Consider the following 19,829-nt stretch of genomic DNA (forward strand, 5'->3'; position numbering starts at 1 on the left):
TAAGAAATAGAAAACATGTTCCGTGTTTCTATCGAGTTATAGAAACACGAGTGGAAGTTTGGGAGAACGAGAAATGCTGTGGGAACACGAGTCGATAGACGAGTGTTTCCACAGCTTTTTCGAGTTCTCCTAAACTTTCACGAGTGTTTCTATAACTCGATAGAAACACGGAAAACATGTTTTCTATTTCTTTTAGAAAACAGCACAAAGAAAATAACGCACATCAAAGTAATATTTAGCGCTTTATTTAACACCAAAACGTAGATTCTCTTCACCTCGCGGTTTTACGTCATGAACAGTAATCAACCAATCATAGTACGGGAGTCGATGAACAGAAATAAATCAACTGTTCAACACTTGCTTCAAGGCTAAAATTCACCGTTGTTTGGCCAAACAAACAAAGAAAACAGGCCCCAAAGTTAACGTAATTATGAGAAATAACTAAGTCGATGGTTTAACTAAAGTCCAGCACTGGAAGGAGTCAAGAATTGTGGTTTTAATTCGCTTCATCGAACTAACCGAATGGTTTGACGACCGACGATCGAGCGACTCGAACCTTGAAGGTGAAAGTAAATTATTTTTCTGTTAAAAGAAGTTTGACTCGGCATTCTGGACGAATATCTTGTCCAGTTGAGGAGCTGTGAATGGTTCTGAAGTGCTGCAAAGCCTAGAATGGAGTGAAGTTGCGCCAATTCATATACTTCTTTGAAAGGTCAGCCGCTTCGATAATTTCTTTCACAGACTATTTTTGAATGTGTAGCGGGCTCTGTAAACATCTTACTCGCTTGTTTTAAAATGTGCAAATATTTGTTTAGTCTTAACCTGGTTTTTGTCAGCTGTGACATTAAAATTTGGCACAATTATTAGTTGTTATTTTTGCATTGCTTATTTTAGCGCCGTGAATATTGATTGCCGTGTCTACGACAACTGTCTGTGTCTCCATCGAGTTATAGAAACACAATTTTTAACCAATCAGCGCACGTATTTACTTTGTGCTATTTTCTAATTTCCTTTGTTGTTGGGTATGGTAATGTATGATAATGAGTTTACAACAAAGGAAAATAAAATTTGAACCAAGGATGAAATTGAACCACAACAGCTACTTATGGAGGTGTCTCTTTAAAGGAGGAGTTTGCTTGTACTAAAAATTCAGAAATAAAGTATTTGTTTGATCAGGAACCAGACTGAGCCCCTAGACATAAGAGCTGCCTGGGGATAAATTTGTTCATCATTGTGCATACATGTACCTTGTGCTGGTTTGGCGAATACAGGAAGTTGTTGTAAAGAGGTGATCTGCTCTTCTGTAGATCCATGTAATCCCACAGTGATTTCCCTCTTGGTTTATGGTCCTCCTCTGTCATCCAGCCAGATTCAGATCTTTCATGCTCCGAGTCCAAGAGAAATGTGCGAAATCTCATGGACACATGATGATAGGCAATGGTGCTCAGGAAATGATCATTGAATTCAAAGGACAGTGGAAACTGAAGCATGATCTAAAAGAGAAAAACACTTTTTTATATCACCAGTCTCCCTTCAAATTATCATTGGTGAATCTAGGGAAGCTTCCCCCACCTCTAAGCTGAACAAAGTAAGGTCCAAAGTGCTGAAAATATTTTTCACCTCTACCCCCTTTCAACCCATCTTTGTTGTATGTTCCCTTTGCCCCTTTCTTTTGAGCACATCTGGATCCCACGGATTGTATTTTTTTTTTATAATTAATCTCCTGGTAAATACAGTTGTTTGTAGCAACCTCCAATAAGCACTTTTGTCACAAGTACAATACCTGATGCACACAGTCCAGGAACTGTAAGAAAACTGGAGTGAATCCTGCCTGTGCTGAAGCGATTTGACACCCACGGTGTGTGAACCTGTGCCCAAAGGAAAGCCATTCCTTTTCAATCAACAGCTTGAAGCCATCAATAGTTCTGTAGTGAGGATCAAGCATGATCTCTGCTAGAGACAGCACCTGTGTGAATGAAAGAAAATGATCCCGTATTTGAATGTGTTTTCCTTAATTAAATGACAGTAAAACGTATTTTATGTTTTCAGCTGAGCACAAGGCTCAAAAGAGTGGGTATTATGGAGGTGCAGAAGACAGACTGAATGATGATGAATTTTACTGATTCTTGTATAGTGCATTAACAAAGCTCAATGCGCTTCACAATTAGAGTTACAGGATGAGATTGGACATCAGCATAGCAGGCGCCTTTGGCAGTCACTATCCGTCCATGTATATGTTCTAGTCCCACAACCCAACCCATGGATACATGTGAATAGGACAGACCATAACACCAGGAACTCTGTGCCCTACTCTTTGTGATAAGTGACTGTGGGGGTTCTTAAACGTCCCCTGATGACCATAACACTGAAGATGCAGGAGATGGGGCCTGCAGTTTATCGTCCTCATCCGAGAAGGCTAGAACATCTAACCATTTGCAGATGTCATTGCAAAGGCAACACGTTCTCCTAAATTATTTTCAGACCAGTTACCTGTGGTGTAGCATCCCAGCCATCTTCAAAGCACACCAGGACAGACGAGCCTTGAACATCAATAAGGTCAACCAAACAGTTTGCAACAGTCATGATACAAGATAACTGCAGATCAAAATCAAAAGCCAAAGTCAACATAAATGTTTCATACCTACGAGTGAAGACTGTTGAACATCTCTTACTTAGTCTGAAAGAGCAGCGGGTATTTTCACTTGTTGTTTTATGTGGCAGCGTAAGAAGTCAGGATACATTCATAAACAAAGGGTTTCTGTCTGTTTTGCCTTTCCTTCTGCTAGCTCAGGGAGGCTAATAACATCAGCTGGCAAGAAACAATCTTGGTTATGAATTACAAGTTACCTGTTGAAGCCACTCAGATTCTTCAACTTGCTGAATAAAGCTCAAGTTTGTCTCTGTACTAGGACAGGTAGCACGCTGAAACTTCTTGAAACTTGCTCTTACTGCTCTGATATCAGGAAGCTGAGGAGAAACATAATGGAAAAGAGTTATACTAAATTCCTGTTACCAATTTGAAACTTCACTTTATACAGGTAAGCTACAATTACACAGAATTCAGATACTCTTAACGGACACTTCTATAAGACAGACATCTCCATAAGACAGACACCTGGTGTTGGTCCCGTCCCTGCCCTTTTTCAGTCCTTTTACTGTAACTAATCTCCCTATAAGACAAACACCTTTCTAGGATGGACAACTGGAGCCTGTCCCGAAGGTGTCCGTTTTAGAGAGAGTTGACTGTATAATGATTTGCTGCTTCTCACCTCAATTGGAACAAATTCACACTTGAGGTATGCCTCTTGCTTAACATTCTACAATTAAAAAAGAAACAATTAAAAGTTTTTTATTGAATCATTTTCAACAAAACATGAATTCCTCAGCAGTAGCTGAGTTTTAAACTTGTTCAAAACCTACCCTTAACAAGGTCTTGTCACCAAAGATGTACAGTGCTGCAGGTTCCCAACCCTTCTTCATCAGGGTTCTGTCGACAAGTTGACCTGAATCTACATCATCTGGGAAATAGCCATCTCTAAGGATCACACCATGGTGAAGTGAGTTGGCACGTGCAATGTTCTTGTTTTTGCCGTGAGGTGTTGCTGCCACTAAAAATGTAAATTAAAAACTGAAATTAAAACAAAAGCCTCATGGGGAACATTCATGAGAACAATTTTGTTCTGTTACAAGACATTCCTGTCTGTTACAACACTGGAGATCTATGCACAATGCCTGGCCTTAATGCTACTTATATCTACCGTATTTTAAGCAACAATTTGAGAACATGTTTACAACTTGATCATGGAAACCCAAAAACTAATGGTTCAGTTAAATTGTAAAGCAGTACTTGAAAAATTATAGAAACTTATTAAGACAAGAGATGAATAATGATGGCAAGGATGGAAATGACCTATAACATGCTTGGATGGAATGAAAACATGATGGGCACACTTTCACTCTGATTCCTTTGAAATTCTGTAGCATTTTGGAATATTTCTGTACAGTTTTAAGCAAATTAGTAGTTACATGTAGATAACAGTACTCCTTCGGCACTGCTTCTTTTAAACCACTCACCTACAGCAGCCAAATATTTCTCCTGTTCAGCAGATGCAGATGAGGAGATGGCGTGACTTGCTACACTGCTTCCTCCTACAGTTTTGGTCTGTCTCATGATTGACCCAATTGTGCTTCTTTCAATGCCGCCAGCTCTAAGCAGTGTTGCTTTGTTGCGCTGGTGCCTCCAGACCGCCACAGGGAATCTTCCCTGGCGGTGATTTTTAGCTATTCTAAGAATGCTGTCATCTGAAATACTTTGTGGAACAACAACCACTGATGGGTAACTGTGGGGTGCAAAAGGTAAGGGAAGAAATGTATCAGTAAAAGAACTGATTGAAATGATTTTAACACAATCATTGCACTTGTAAATTGTGGCATGAGCAGTTTGGATCAAAATAACAACAAGTGCCCCATTTAAATTGGCCATGATGGGCTTGGCATCAAACTAAATTTGACATTGAAATAACTATAGCATATAAATATATGTCAAGGTGCTAGAAACAACTCATTTGAAATTCCCCAACATACTTGCTCCTGACCAGTAATTTAGAGAAGACTTTCCCAGTAAACACCAACAGTCACTGCCATTGGCCATCTGATGGTCTCTGCAAACCTTTGTTAGCACATCAGTGGAATATTTACTCTTAAAATAAATTAGCAAATAAAGGTCTACTTATGATACTATAGGTGATAATTAAAAGGGCTGTCATTAAGATTTTAAGCAGCCGTTACATTGACCTTATCACCCTTAGCATTTTGCTCTGTATGTAATTGTAACATGGTACCAATCAACAACTTTACCCGTAACATCACGTGAACTCAGCCATAACAGGTGTTACAGGTTATGGCCCTTAATGACAGCCCTGATTAGTATCAATGATCCAGGATCAGTGGGGTCATGGTGCATCAAAGGAACCAAAGAATCCACTCTGGGTAAGGATTCATCGCTTCCTTTGATGCGCAATATCCGAATGTTCTTGGATCATTGATCCTGCGCCAGATCATCCCAAAGGAATGCACCCATAGTTACACCAGTTACCACAGAAGGGTAATATTTTGTTCTCACCTTCGACATGCAGTGTAGGTGACGTTGACCATGCATATCCTCCAAGGGCCCATTGAAGAGTCCTTGGCAATGTTCCCAAGTTTAAGACGTGAATAGTCGCCACAATAGGACAGCTTGCTGAGCCTTTCCGCACCCTGTACAACAGCAGGCTCAACTTTAAGAGGAATGTCATTTAATTCCAGAACAGAGTCATCATCATCAGTGGTCAATGATCCACTTGGAGATCTCTGCGCCTCTATACTACTCGTATCTGATACATTGTGCCGGTGCCGTCTTTTACGAAGTGATCCTCTGATGTGTGCGATGCTACTAGCCTTTTGTCTAGATGCAGAAACAATTTTCTTCTTGGTTTTTTTGAGAGTTCCTTGTCTCTCCATGTGCTTTTGAACGATGAAAGTCGGCGTTCTCGCAATGCCTTTGCCGCAGAAAGCAAAAGAACCAAATATTGTATTTGGTGCATGTCTTTTCTGGAGCCTCTTTCGTAATGTCTCAATGGCTTCTTGTTCAACCTCCTCGTCAAAAACCAGTTTTAATATCTGTCAGAAAGAGAATACAGTACGTAAACTATCTCAAACAGGAGAGCACCAGATTCTTGACTATTCAGAGTGGAATAAGCGGATTGTAAAAAAAATACCTGTAACCTACTAGGTAGTATCAGAGCATTTTTATCTCTACAGCTGTAATAATGGAACCGACATGAAAATTTTCTAAAAAAAAATCTAAGTTAATCAGGGAAGGCAAAAAGGTGTTGTCAAAATGTGTCGTTGCCTACATTCAAAGTGTGGTTTCATAAATTATCCAACCCCCACCCCACCCCTCCAGAAATTCCAATTAAGATTCATACACTGTACATTTCCTTAACTGTTTTGGCCTTTGGGACCCCTCCCACCCCCCAGGAATTTCCAATCCCTTCTTTGGGGGGAATATGGACATTTTCTGGAACCACACAATGTATATTATTGTGGCGATGGTGCTGGTACCTTGGTTCAGTGTACACAGCATACCTGGAAAGTACTAGATCGGAGCTGAAGACATTCATGAAGCCACTGTTCCAAGTGTTGTAGATACTGCACTCCAATCTTCTTTTCTTTGATAAGTGATCCCACAGGAAAACTCCTTGTCACAATCATCTCAGATGCTAAACGAAAGAATAAAAAGCAAATGTTACTTTCTGTACTAACCCCCTGATCCTTAGTCTGACCAACATGAAATGACAATAGGTGATCCACTGTACTTGTAAGTATTGGGCAAAAGTCAGCATAGCAATCTTAGGGGTAGCGAACAGTATGAAGCATTAGGAAATACTTCACTTGAGAAAAACATTAAAGACTGACAGACTGATTTGTATAACTGCCTGATGAAATATTTAGTAACAAACCATATTATTTTAATTTTGTTTTAAACTCTTAAATTCCCAGTACTCACCAAATGGATCTACAGGAGTGCCCTTGAAGATCACTCTGTAGTTCGTCAAGAACACGGCTCCATCTGCGGGCAGCAGGCATGGCCCACCCTGATCCTCTCCTCCCTTCCCAAGCTCCCTGCCGTCAGGTATGAGGTAGGCACGCAGTCCATCACACAGCATCTCCTCCCCCTGTAGCAAGGCGGGTCGCATGATCTTGGCCTGCGGTGAGTGACAAACAGGGGACAGTCACAGCATGTTGGGATGGGTGGCAGCAACTGTGACTGCGACACCCACTCAGTTTTCCTGACCAATAAAATTAACGAAAAACAGTCACCCCGAAAAATGGTGGCTTTTGGATTTTTTTTTCCTTTTCTCCTTATGTGTTTAGTTCTTCTTACTCTGCCCTAATGCCTAAAAGGTGACTGTACTGCCAAGAAACAACCGACCGTGAGTATATGATTAAAATGTACTTTTAAGTGAATGATAGGGTAGAAGGAGGTCCATGTGCACAATGTCTGTGACAAATGAAAATACTGACAATTTTTTTTTTTTTTGCTAGAAGACTGTTTCGTCTCTTTTTGTGAGAAATGGGGCTGTGAATTATAACCCACACAGTAATAATAATTGTTATCAGTCATCTTAGTGGCAGTCAAACCTGAAACCCACCTACACTTGTTACCATGCAAATTAAGAACAGAAATCCACTGAGAATAGCAGTAAGATAATTAAATTTATTGGCTAATACTAACCTTTTGAATAGGAGCCAGATTCTTGTACTCACGATAAACTGGCTCCAATGATTCTATGTGCATGGCAACCATGCCTAATTGACAACAAAGAAAAAAAAAGAAGCCATATTAGGATCACTCATAGCTAATTCTGTGCAGATTCTTTATATCCAGATCCAGATGCAATTTAGAAATGAAGGTTTAGACTGAGAAGGGAGGAAAACTGGCATACAGTTGAACCCTGATAACTCGAACCTTCAAGGGAAATCAAAAAAGGTTTGAGATATCGGGAGTTCGAGCTATCGAGGGTAAAATTAGTAAGAAAATGAACTTAAGGGAAAACGAAAAAGGTTCGAGTTAGCGGGAGGTTCAAGTTACTGAGGGTTCTAGTTATCGGGATTCAACTGAACCTGAAAAAAAAAAAAACCCTTAGAGAACAGGGAGAACCTACAACAAACACAACTAGGTTATCCCTGCTTCATTGCATAATTCAACCATTAGACTTTACCCAGACTATTGGAAGTAAAATGTTGTAGTACAAGTCAGGTACATCACAAAAAGGAAGTGATAGATTTTTCTCAGTATGCAGTCATGTTATGATTACACAATTATTTTGTTAATGAGTGCTCTCCTGTACTAATTAAACTGACCTGGAATCATGGTATAAAGAGACCTGAGATGCTCCTGACTAATCCCAGCCTCTGTGCCAACACGATCCACAAACCGACTGACAAATCTTGATACTTGGTCAGCGATTGTTCCGCCATCCTCGTCATCCATGTAGCTGTCCCATCCTCCACTGTCTGTTATACAGCTACCAACTTCACTGCTTCCTTAAAACAAATAGCAGGAACAAAAACAGTAAGTCTCATCAAATAGTTTATTGCTTATTATAAAATGTTCGAGGAATTGTGTTCCCTATGATTAGCTCCATAAAGCATGCAGCTTACATAATGCGCATGCTTTATCGAGTTATAATGCACGTGGCTTACGTCACGAGTTTGAGTGTGCGTAATTATTTAACATTTCATAAAAGAAATAAACAATTGTTGAGGCATATAAGCACTTGGGAATTTTTAAGAGCATGAAGAAGGGCGAGATGCACTCGGCTGAGCCTCATGCTTCTCTATGCTTTTCTCGTGTTCTTAAAATTTCCAGCGTTCCCTTTATAACTCAACAATGATTTTGGGTGCATTGTATTTTTCTTTATTACATTGTACAATAGCAAGCTTAGCAATACCAAGCAAACTTATAAACAGCTTAAGCAATGAATTAAAACAATGATACCTACCCCCTGCCACACCATTGACTATGCTTCCAGTGTATGTCCCATTTACAGACCTGTCACCATCACCATCCACTTGATTACCTGATACCAAAAACAGCACATTCAGTCAATACAGTATAGTGATAATCCCTTTGCCTCAGTTTCAAAACAAATCTTGGTGCAAAATCTCCCTATGAAAATGAGTGTGATTGGCATAAAAAAGAACTTGTGTGTAAAATCATTTCGGTCCATTTTTTGGCCTTGTTTTGTAACAAGGAAAAAGAAACTCACAAATGCCTTATCAGGCATTCATGCATTACAGTTTACTCCCATCTTGCAGACACCTCGCTATTAGACACCCCATTTTTTACAGACAGGAACTGAAGTCCCGGCAAATAAGAATTACTGAAAATAACTCCCGCTACTACAGACTTCCTCTATAACCGATACCAACTTGTGGTCCGGAGGGTCACCATCATAGTGGGAGTTAATCGAAAACTTTGTTATAGTGGGAGTTGATTATATGTACAAATTTATCATAACAAAAGAAGAAGGCAGCCAAAATAAAGGATGGATAAGGAAGTAATGAGGTGTCCAAACCTGATGCAGGAGTAGGTGGTGGCATCTTCTCACTTGCATTCAGAGGAATTCTCATGTACACCATACGATTGGCGTAGTGAATTGCCTGGCTGTACACAATGCCCTCTTCACTGTTAATCAAAGATTCCTTTTCTTCCTTGCTATAATGAGGCCATTTCTTGAGCTAAGAACATCAAAAAGATATGACATAAGATGCTAAGAACAGTTTGAGACCAAAATGCAATTTTGCACCAACAACTACACTGTATTTAAATCAAAGGGCCCTTGGAGCCAGCTCATTCTTGTAATGGATGATGTGTATTTTTTCAGGGGAGGGGGTAATGAAAAAATACTGGTACAGCCCCACTTTGTAAAGTCAAAATGAAGCTCAGATAGGCATGTGAAAAGAAATGAAATCTTTGTATAGTGTAATAAATTTATGGACATCAAATCAATTTTGAAATCACAATTTCAAAAACGTGGATCAAGCTGACCACAACTTAGGGTACCCTAAACGGGTTAATTTTAACACGCGCCGACATAAGCAAAACCTGGCAAACAACAAACCTGCTTAGCAGCAATGCTCAGTGCGCTAGGAACTGGTTTCTGCTCTGCTCGAGAGGGCTGCTCAACGTCACTGGAACTCCCTGAGTCCTTGGGTGACAAGGAAAGGTTATCTTTACTCCTTGAGAAACTGCGATGTTTTGTTACAGGCGTCAAGCTGCTGCGAGATATCCGCTGGTCCTTTCTGTCCAAAGTCTCTTCAGCATTTGCCTTTGGCGCTTCTTCGTCCACATAGAGCTGTTGGATTTGGGCCTGAACATCTGTGTAAAAGGCTTCCTCCCAGAATTGCTGCCTTTCCCAAACTGGGTGCTCTTGGACACAAGTGTATGCAAACTGGATTACTCCAGCATTAAGTTTCTGAAAGTCAACACAAAATCATTTCAGAAGGTAAAGTCTATGGTCTTTGATGAATGAAAACCCAACCACTTGTTTTTAGTTTTAAGTAAATAGCAGGATCACTTACTCTACAGAACGTGGCTGTTAGAGGTAACAGAGCAGCTGCCACAGCTGTATTACTCATGGTCGCATCATCCTAAAAAGAGAACAAGTTAAAGATTTCACATACATAGGAAAAAGTGTTTTTGTGTACTAGATTTAACTTGGTTTGGTTAAAGTTTAAAGTCTGTTTTTATGCTTGGGATCAAAGGAGAATGACGGCTCATCAGTATCTGTGGAATCAAGTGGCTCGGAGTGTTGTCCCCACTTCAGGCATGCGATGCCCCTGTTACCTAACAGAGCAAAGAAGATTACTCCCTTCTCCTAGCCATGGCAATGTAATCCAAAAGGTTGAGAAAACTGACATCAACAGCACTTCACAAGAGTTGTAATAATTTAACACATCAAACAATACACCTGTATAAATAACCAGAAAAATCAAACCTGTAATGCACTATTCATGAGTCTCACGACCAAATCAAACTGGTCATGCTCCAGGACTGATCTGTGTTGTTTAGCTCTGAGAGACAGTTCATGGCACAGAGCTAACTGAGCTCCTTTGGACTTCAGAGCTCTCACCACTGATGGAAGAGTCTGTTGAAGAGAATAACAGCAATGGTTAAGAGGAATGTACTGGCTCAACAACAAAACTAAGGACAATCAATCCATAGAAGGCTTGTGTTTGACAAAATGTCCTGGTGCAGCTGCTACACTGTAATGAATATAATAATACTGAAGACACATGCGCTTTGACTTTCCAAGCCAAAGCTCATAATATGAGTTTTAAATTAGATTCAGGGGGGGCCTGGATAAAAACTGACAAACACAGACAAAAACAACTTAATACATCACCAGGGTCCGAAATTGGGCCTTCCTGGTCGTCAATGTGACTAAATATTGAGAGCTGGCGACCAGAATTTCACAACTGATCGCCCACTGGCGACTAAGTTGCTTTGTAAGAGTATTCAGAGAAATTGATTAACAATAAAGTTGGAGCTGTTTTTTAATAATTTATTGACGCGCTTTTTATCTTGGCGATGTCCTTGAGATAACAATCAAATAAATTTCTCACTACATAATGTATAAACTCCCCAACAGCTCAGCCAACAGCTGCGATCAACACGATTCGAACATTGCAAGCCGCCATGTTGTTTTCCTCAGCGGTTTCCCTATGACGCTATTGCGGGGGCGCCGAGCCATGTCCTTTCTATCGCATTGATTTTCTGTCTGCGGACGCGCTGAAATATTTCCGTCATTTACTTGAAACTAAGCTACGATGTTCCACGAACGCAACACGTTCTTGTTGTCACTGTGTCGAATGAAAAACTTCCTGTCAAAATATGTCAGAAAGTTGGTGGAAATGATGTTTTTTATATTAAAGAGCGGAATGATTGGGTAAGACTGTAATGTATTTTCCGTTTAAATGTTAAGAGTTAACGTTTGATAAAGAAGACTTAAGACACTACTTATAGGCGAGTACAGCATTTTCTTTGAGTGGTTACGGTCTGTTGAACTGGCTTTCATATCGTCGTTGTTTTGTGGTATTAATAATTAAGCTGTTTTTGAGCGTATAAATGGCCAAAAATACACTAGAAGAACAAGTATTTCATCTTTTAAGTGTAATTTAAGGAAAGTTAATAAAAAAAATTGGCGACCAGAAGTTGCCATCTGGAGACTAAAACTTTCGGTCCGGTCGCCAGCTGGCGCTGATGTAAAAAAGTTAATTTCGGACCCTGATCACACTGCCACAGCTATATAGGTCTGAGGCTAGAGAACAAGATTCAGTAATTTGTTTACAGTGTAACGTAAAGAGCTGTGACAGTAGAGGGCATCCTGCATTTCACAAAGCCATTTCAAAGTTTCAAGTTACCATTATACCTTTCTAGCCTCAGAAATCTTGTTGTCAAAGATGTACGCCACACAATCCCTCAACACCTCAAGTTTCCGACTTGGAATATAATGCTGCTGTCGGCTGGACACAGGATTTGCTGGTACAACACAGGGTTCAGCAAGTTTGACTGTGTAATCTGCTGCCATATTTTCTTGTTGGTTTATATAACAGCTTATGTCTGCTTCACTTAGCTCAGGAAAGACCATTTTACTGCACATTTCAGCTTCTTCTGGAGACACAACAGGCTGGACATTGTTTTCTGCGGTGTCACATGAAGGCTCCTGTGTATAAAAATAGATGACTTCAGATGAAAGACAGTCATACAGTCAACTCTCTCCAAGACGGACACCTTCAGGACCAGCCGCAACTGTCAGTTTTGGAGAGGTGTTCACCTTGTAGAGAGTCGACTTAGGTACATGACACCAGTAATTCTGAAGTAATAAAGCTAAACCTTTGCAAAATGCACAAACCTTTACAAACCGCAACAAGACTAATTTAAAATAATAAAAGGACTGTATTTGCTTGTTAAAGCAAATATTTTTTTTTTTTTTTTATTTAATTTTTTTTTAATTTTTTTTTTAATACTTTATTAAATTAAATATACAGTTACAAGCACAGATATAGATACAGATACAGAAGTTTGAAGTACAATTACACTTTGAAAAAATACATAGTTACGGGTGCACTACAGTTACAATTTTTAATTTTGAAATACTACTACAATTACTCTGGAAACAGTTATGCTAAAAAAAAATAAATAAATAAATAAATAACAAAAAAAAATAACAAAAAACAAAACAAACAAACAAAAAAAATAAATAAATAAATAAATAAATTCAAAAAAAGAACGAAAAATGGCAGACGTTGCATACATTTACTTTAAATAAGTTTATCTAAAAAATTTTCCCATTTAACTAAATGGAGGTGCAATTTATCTTTCTGCTTAGCAATAAATTCTTCTATTTTAATAGTTTTCCTTAGTAGAGCATGGAAGACATTCAAACTGGGATTAGTAGATCTCTTCCTACAAAGTACAATTGTTTGTTTTGCCACAAGAACTATGTGGTTTACAGCCATAAAATGTTCCTCGAGATCAGGCAAACCAAGTATAACATTGACTACTTCTGACAAATCAACACTAATTCCAGTGACACACTGTTGCAGCCAGTTGAAAATTTCATTCCAAAAGGCACTAGAATAAGAACATAATGCAAACAAATGTTCAGGGGTTTCTTCCTCCTCTCCACAAAAGGTGCACAAAGGCGACTCCACCAAGCCAAACTTACACAATTTAGAATTTGTAAATAAGATTCTATTAACCACTTTGTATTGAAATTCTCTTGTGTGCGCATCTAACGCAACCTGGAAAGGCAAGCTGTATATTTTACTCCAATCACGCTTAGGGTCAGGGAACATTTCATCGAATTTCCTTTGTGCTGTTGGTTTTTCACAAACCCTTGAGACCAGACTCCCATACAGTTTTTTGGAATTTACTTTTGATGTGGGTACTTTAACTGAATTAATAGTTAAAGTGGATTCATTTGAATCCGAGTTCAAGATATAAGGACCTGTCATGGACTTAATAGCTTGTTTCCATTTAACTGGTATTGCATCGATTAGACCTTGCCACAAAAGAAAGTTTTTCATTTTAAGACCTTTGTTATGCAGATCATTCCATGTCAAAAATTTACATGTCCCATCCAGTTTAATCATGTCACCAATTTTGTTTATACCTATATCCATCAGTTCGCTAATAAAACATGATTTATTATTTATACAGATGTGTTTATTATTCCAAATTATTTCGTTTAAAATTTCATCACTTGTTTCAGGCATTGAACCATTTAATTTTGACCATAAGGTCAAACATTCGTTATAAAATGGGGGGATAGCAATTTTCAAAGAACTTGGATCAAAATTGCATGTTAAGAGGTATGGGCCTCCCACAGGCTGTAGAAAAAAGTTGAGAACATGTTTCCATTCGGCACCATCTTCCGGATCAGAGTACCGTTTCAAAAAGGATATCTTCTGTGCTTGAATAAGGGATTCTAAATGTATCATTCTTAATCCACCGTTCTCAATATTATTAATCAAAGCACGTCTTTTCACTTTGTCTTTACCCTTCCAAATAAATTCGTAGATGATCGTATTCGCTCTCTTGATAACGTCATCTGGAAAAGGTAACTGCGACGCTCTATACAGGAATTTAGGGATAGCAAACGATTTTATGATTTGAATTCTTCCAAGAATGGTTAAATGTCTCCACTTCCACAGATTAAGAGTCTTTTTCAGCGAATCCAGGATTGAATCAAAATTTAATTTAACGGCTTGCTTCTTATCATATGAGAAAAAGATGCCAAGTATCTTTAAAGGTTTATCCATATTTTTAATACCGATATCAAGCTTTATGGACGAGTCGCCAAGATGGAGAGCCTCTAATTTACCGTTATTTACTTTAAGGCCCGAGCAGCATCCAAAATCTCGCAACATTTTTAAAAGATTTTCGAAAGATTGTTTATCTTTCAAGAAAGTCGTCAGATCATCAGCGAAAATGGTTAACTTAATTTCTTCGTTATCTGAAAGTTTAAAGCCTTTAATATTTTTACTGCTTCTAATATTTATAGCAAGTATCTCGAGAGCAATAATGAAGAGGTACGGAGACAAAGGGTCACCTTGCCTAACTCCTCGCTTGACGTCAAAATGAACGGAGGAGAAGCCGTTGTTTGTAACACAGCTTTTAATGTTACAATAAAATGTGCTTACCCACTTGATAAAAGATTCACCGAAATTGAAAGCCAGTAGGGCCTTATTTAAAAAAGCCCAGTCAAGAGAGTCAAACGCCTTCTCGAAATCGATCGCGACAAGCAGTCCACTTAAGTCATTAACTTTGGTATAAGACATGATGTCATCAATAATTCTCGTGCTATCGGAGATCAGTCGGCCCTTGACATAGGCATTTTGATTCCTGTGTATTATGAAAGGCAAAATGCATTCCAATCTCTTCGCTAAAGCCTTAGACGCAATCTTGACATCGACATTTATTAAGGAGATAGGCCTCCAATTTGCTATATACATCTTGTCCTTATCTTTCTTTTCAATTAATTTAATTATAGCCATTTTTTGTGACGTTGATAATTCTCCATGCTCATGCGCTGCATTCAAGCAGCCCACTACCAGATTCCCTATAACTGGCCAAAAAGCTTTGTAGAATTCGACTGTCAAGCCATCGTTTCCCGGTGCTTTACCATTTTGAAAACTCAGTAGCGAACGATAACATTCATTGAAAGTTAATTTCCCCTCACACTTCATCTGCATTTCCTTGTCTAGTTTTGGTATGTCAGGGTTTCCTAAGAAGATTTTAGCACAGCCCTGATCAATATCCGCCCCGTTGTTTTGGTATAAGGTGGAATAGAAGGACTTTAGCTGGTTTAAAATAACAGCAGGTTCCGTAATGACATTTCCGTCTTCTTGTTTTATTTTCCTTATGCAGGATTTGTTATGATTAAAGTTTTCAAGTCGCAGAAAATAGCTGTTACTTTTCTCCCCTTTTTCATACCATCTAGCGCGAGATCGAATCATAGCACCTTGTGTTATATAATCATACATAGCTTCATATTCTATTTTTTGCTCCTCAAGTTTCGCAAGATTCTCAGCCGTTGGTAACTCATTACACTTTTCTTCCCATTCTTTCACGCTTTTTTCAAGTTCAGATAACTTATCACGACGGTCTCTAGCTTTACGCTTGCTATAACTAATCGTTTCCTTTCGTATTCGATATTTGATTATGTCCCATAACAGTCTTTTATCTGTAATATCCCTATACTCATCTAGCCAACTAGGGTACGAATTTTTTAAAAATTCGGCGTATACAGGGTCGTCCGCCAGACTCGAATTAAACCTCCAGTAGGATGGTCCCCTATCATAATTTGTTATGCTTTTGAAATGAAGAGAAATTGCTGAATGATCTGATTTTATTGCGGGTATCACGTCTGTAGCAAGAACTTCTTCTTGGCACGAATCGCTTACAAGCCAGAAATCTAATCTACGTTGAATAAGCGGCGTTTTTTGTCTCCATGTGAAGCGTTTATCATCTGGATGACGGATTCTCCATATATCTATTAAATCATTTTCTGACATCATATCTTTAATTTCATTAACGCTCCTATCTTTGATTTTTCGATTGCCACCGAAGCAATCCAAATTCTCATCGAAAAAGATATTGAAGTCACCTCCCATTATAACTTTTCTATTAGGATCGAAATCATAGCTTTCAATTTTGCTTCTGATCTTTTTTGAAAAACACTTCTTGTTCATGAACTTTGTTGGGAGCATAAATATTTACAAATAAAAAAAGGTTCCCCTGCACAACGGCTTCTAGAAATATGAAGCGACCGCTAGGGTCACAAAAAACTGTTTTTTGTTCGAATTCTAAGTTTTGTTTCACTAGAATTATGGTGCCTTTGCTGTGATTTGAGCCGTGCGAGAACAACATCTTGCCTTTCCATTGTGTTCTCCAAAATTGTTCATCCTCAATTGTGCTATATGTTTCCTGCAGGAAAGCAACATCAGCTTTTTGTTTTGTTATCCATAAAAGTATCGCTTTTCGCTTATCGGAGGAACGCAAACCCCGAACATTTAAAGAAACCATTTTAAAATTTGTTGTCATTTTCTATGTTTTCTTTGTCAATAGAGCTAGCCTAGCACCTCGAATACCAACACCCTAATTACCGCATAACACCTTATAAAGAAAAGGTTATGTAACATCGCACCATAAAAAATTCTAATTAACATAATATGCGCAACGTAAGTTAGCCTGAAATAAAGGTAACAAAAACAAAACGTAAACCATATTTTAAAATAAAATAAACATACACACAAATACGGACTGATTAAACTAATAATCTATTCGTCCATGAAGCTCTTCAGCCCATTCCAATCGCATCACTGAATTCAATATTGGTGTAACTAAAAGCAGTATTAAACGACAGTTGAATACCTGAAGAGAAGGTCCAAGCTTCATCAATTGTTCTTGTATTTGATTAGAGAGAAAAACCTTAAAGTACGGGAGTTACTCAGGAACGAACTTTCCATCGATGTAAAGCATATCCGGTTTACTTTGACTGAAGTAGGCCGATTGTCCCGCCTTCCTTGCTTCTTTCAGCTTTGACATTTGACGTCGTCTTGCTTCTTGGATTGACTTTGGAAGATCGGGGTAGATATAAATTTCTTTATCACGAAGATATTTCCCCAGGCTCGCAATTCGTTGCCTGTCGCTATACCGGAGAAATCTGGCAATTATTACTCGCGGTCCTTTCGAGGTTTTCTTTCCAAGGCGGTGGACCCTCTGAAATTCAATCGTGTCGGGCTTCTCAACATTCAAAACAGTTTCCATGAATGAGCGTAAGACGGCGGCAGTGTCTTCGCGTCCATCTTCATTAGGGGCTTCATGGATTCCCTCGAAGAGAAGGTTTTCTCTTCTTGAGTAAGCCTCCAAATATGACATTTGTTTGGACAAGCGGGCCAACTCGGCTTTATGTTTCTCGCTATCTTCCTTTTGCCTATGTGTAGCATCTTCGCACATCTTCGAGATGAAATGAACACTCGCAGTCAGCTCTTCCACAGATTTATCAGCAACACGGCTCTTAGAGTCCAACGCTTCAACTTTGAGCGCCAGTTCATTGACATGGGTTTCCACTGCTGCTACTTTGCTTAATGCCTTGTTCAACATAGTTTCCATACTGTCGAGTTTCTCTAGCTTCTGAAGAATATGTTTTATGTTCACGCCTATGTCGTCCGACAACGCCATATTGGAGACTCCACGTGTAAACACTTCTTCGCTCTCTGTCTCGAAATTCTCGTCCTTTTTCTTCTTATCAACCGGGGAAGCTGTTTCACTGTCTCTATCGCTTGAATTACTGCTTTCTCTTTCCCTTTTTGTTCTATCCATACAAAAAAAAAATTGTTTGGGTCTAGCGGAGCTTCGAAGGCACGTCTTCACTCAGACATGGTCGTGCCCAATCCTTCATTATGGTTAAGAGCTTCTACAAGCTGTAATACTGTAAGTAGTAGCGCCCATACACGTAAGCAGAGAAGTAATCCTTTAAAGCCTCATTATTTTTGGTTGGTAATCTTGGTATACACGTATCCTTAGGATGTTGACTAACTCTGCTATAGGGTGATACGAAGTTTGAAAGTATTTTCACTAACAAAACATTATAAAAAAACACTTCTCAAGTGTCTGTTAATGCTTTCAAAGTGTCTGTTGTCTATCTTAGAGAGGTGACGGTCTTATAGGGAGTTTAGTTACAGTAAAATGACTGAAAAATGGCAGGGACCATCACCAGGTGTCTGTCTTATGGAGGTTTCTGTCTTATAGGGGTGTCTGTTAAGAGGCTGTTGACTGCAATACAAATTCCAGTATATTTGCTTATGATCTACATTGAAATTGAGAATATTACAGTCAAAATACTCAGTGCGTGCCGCCTAGAATTCTGGAATTGTTTTGATTAATGGCAAACAGATTGCATTATTTGTTTCAAACATTCAAATTCAATTTGAATATTGTAAATCATCCAACCGTAAACATGTGAACATGTGAACCTGTCAAAAATTAACCAATTTGATTGGTTAATTCTTCCAGGATTTCTAGGCGGCACACGCTGAGTATTTTGACTGTAACCAATGGTCACAGATGAAATACTATGCTTGATAAAGCTGCAATATGCCATTATGTAATGCTATCCAAGATGCTGTTTTTCATAACCAGTTGGTACTTACATTATCATACAGCTTTTGTGCAAGTTGTTGTATGTTGGCCTGTATTTCAGCATCTATACCTCCTTCACTGTTCAGAATGCTGTCAATCTCAATGCACAGCTATAAAAAGAAACAATTAAACAGTGGAGTTAAAAGCTTTGCTCTTCAACAAGTTTAAAGTAAGCAAAGGAGATTAAAAAAACAGCCTAAAAAGCAATAACAGCAAATAATTTAATTACCTGGTCAAAGAGGTCACAAGTTCTGTAAGGAGGACCTCTACTTGCCACAAATGATAAAAATGAAATGCTCTCCAAGACCTGGAAAACCAAAGAACATAATTTTATTATTGTTTCTAAAAAACACTGACCACACAAACTGGGCACAATCAAATCACCAACAATGTAATAAAACATGTTCCCTAAGTGGGTACTTCTGGCCACACCCAAATACAGTTTGAACCATATTCAGATGTCTACTCAGGACCTCTGCATGTGGCATGTATAAGTGTTGTGCATTGCTGGATGCTTGACAGAGTGTCTGCTCAAGAGTGGTGTCAGAGGCATGACTGTTATGTAGCCAGGCACCTTGGGTAAGTGAATAATTTGAAGTGTTTTAAGAGTGTCCATTAAGGTCATTGCCCTGTATTGCATTGCGCATCCTTACTGCGCAGAAGTTTATGCGTAATAAGCGCGCGTGAGCGCGCGCGCACATAAACAAAATGGCGGCTTTTTCTATGTGGCTTAGCCCGCGAGAGAAGTAAAGTGTCGCTTTCTCGTAAACGAGTCTGGTGACCTATCAATTTTTTCTCATATTTTGGGTGTAGTGATCTAATTCTTTCTGTAAAATGAAAACAGATCAATTCTTGTGTTTGAAAAATAAATTATCGCTAAAAACATGTACTTTGCTAGTACTCGTAGAGGAATTTTAAAGGAATTATATGGAATATACAAGGTCTTCCTGCTACTAAACGAATCTGGTGACCCCCCTTTTTTATTTCAAAATTTAAGTTCCCTTAACGTAATAAACCAGTAGGCGAAGTTTGGTTAAAAAATTGTGTTCAGTTCTTTTTCAGGGCAATGACC

General features: G+C 38.8%; 1 protein-coding gene across 1 annotated transcript; it reads right to left on the reverse strand.

The window, feature by feature from the left end:
* Positions 1–1,247: 1,247 nt before the first annotated feature.
* LOC144641168 (myotubularin-related protein 13-like) lies at positions 1,248–19,064 on the reverse strand (the record flags this gene model as incomplete). Its single annotated transcript, XM_078500211.1, has 20 exons — positions 1,248–1,493; positions 1,784–1,966; positions 2,491–2,595; positions 2,848–2,967; positions 3,270–3,317; positions 3,421–3,608; positions 4,075–4,340; positions 5,123–5,658; positions 6,127–6,260; positions 6,548–6,746; positions 7,277–7,350; positions 7,906–8,088; positions 8,547–8,624; positions 9,123–9,285; positions 9,669–10,022; positions 10,129–10,197; positions 10,545–10,694; positions 11,979–12,272; positions 18,769–18,867; positions 18,987–19,064. Coding segments are annotated over 20 exons (3,567 nt in total), but the record flags the coding sequence as incomplete, so codon positions are not given.
* Positions 19,065–19,829: the final 765 nt, after the last annotated feature.

The sequence above is a fragment of the Oculina patagonica genome, unplaced genomic scaffold, assembly GCF_052425735.1.
Source record: "Oculina patagonica isolate OP01 unplaced genomic scaffold, crgOcupat unplaced72, whole genome shotgun sequence".
NCBI classification, from domain to species: domain Eukaryota; kingdom Metazoa; phylum Cnidaria; class Anthozoa; order Scleractinia; family Oculinidae; genus Oculina; species Oculina patagonica.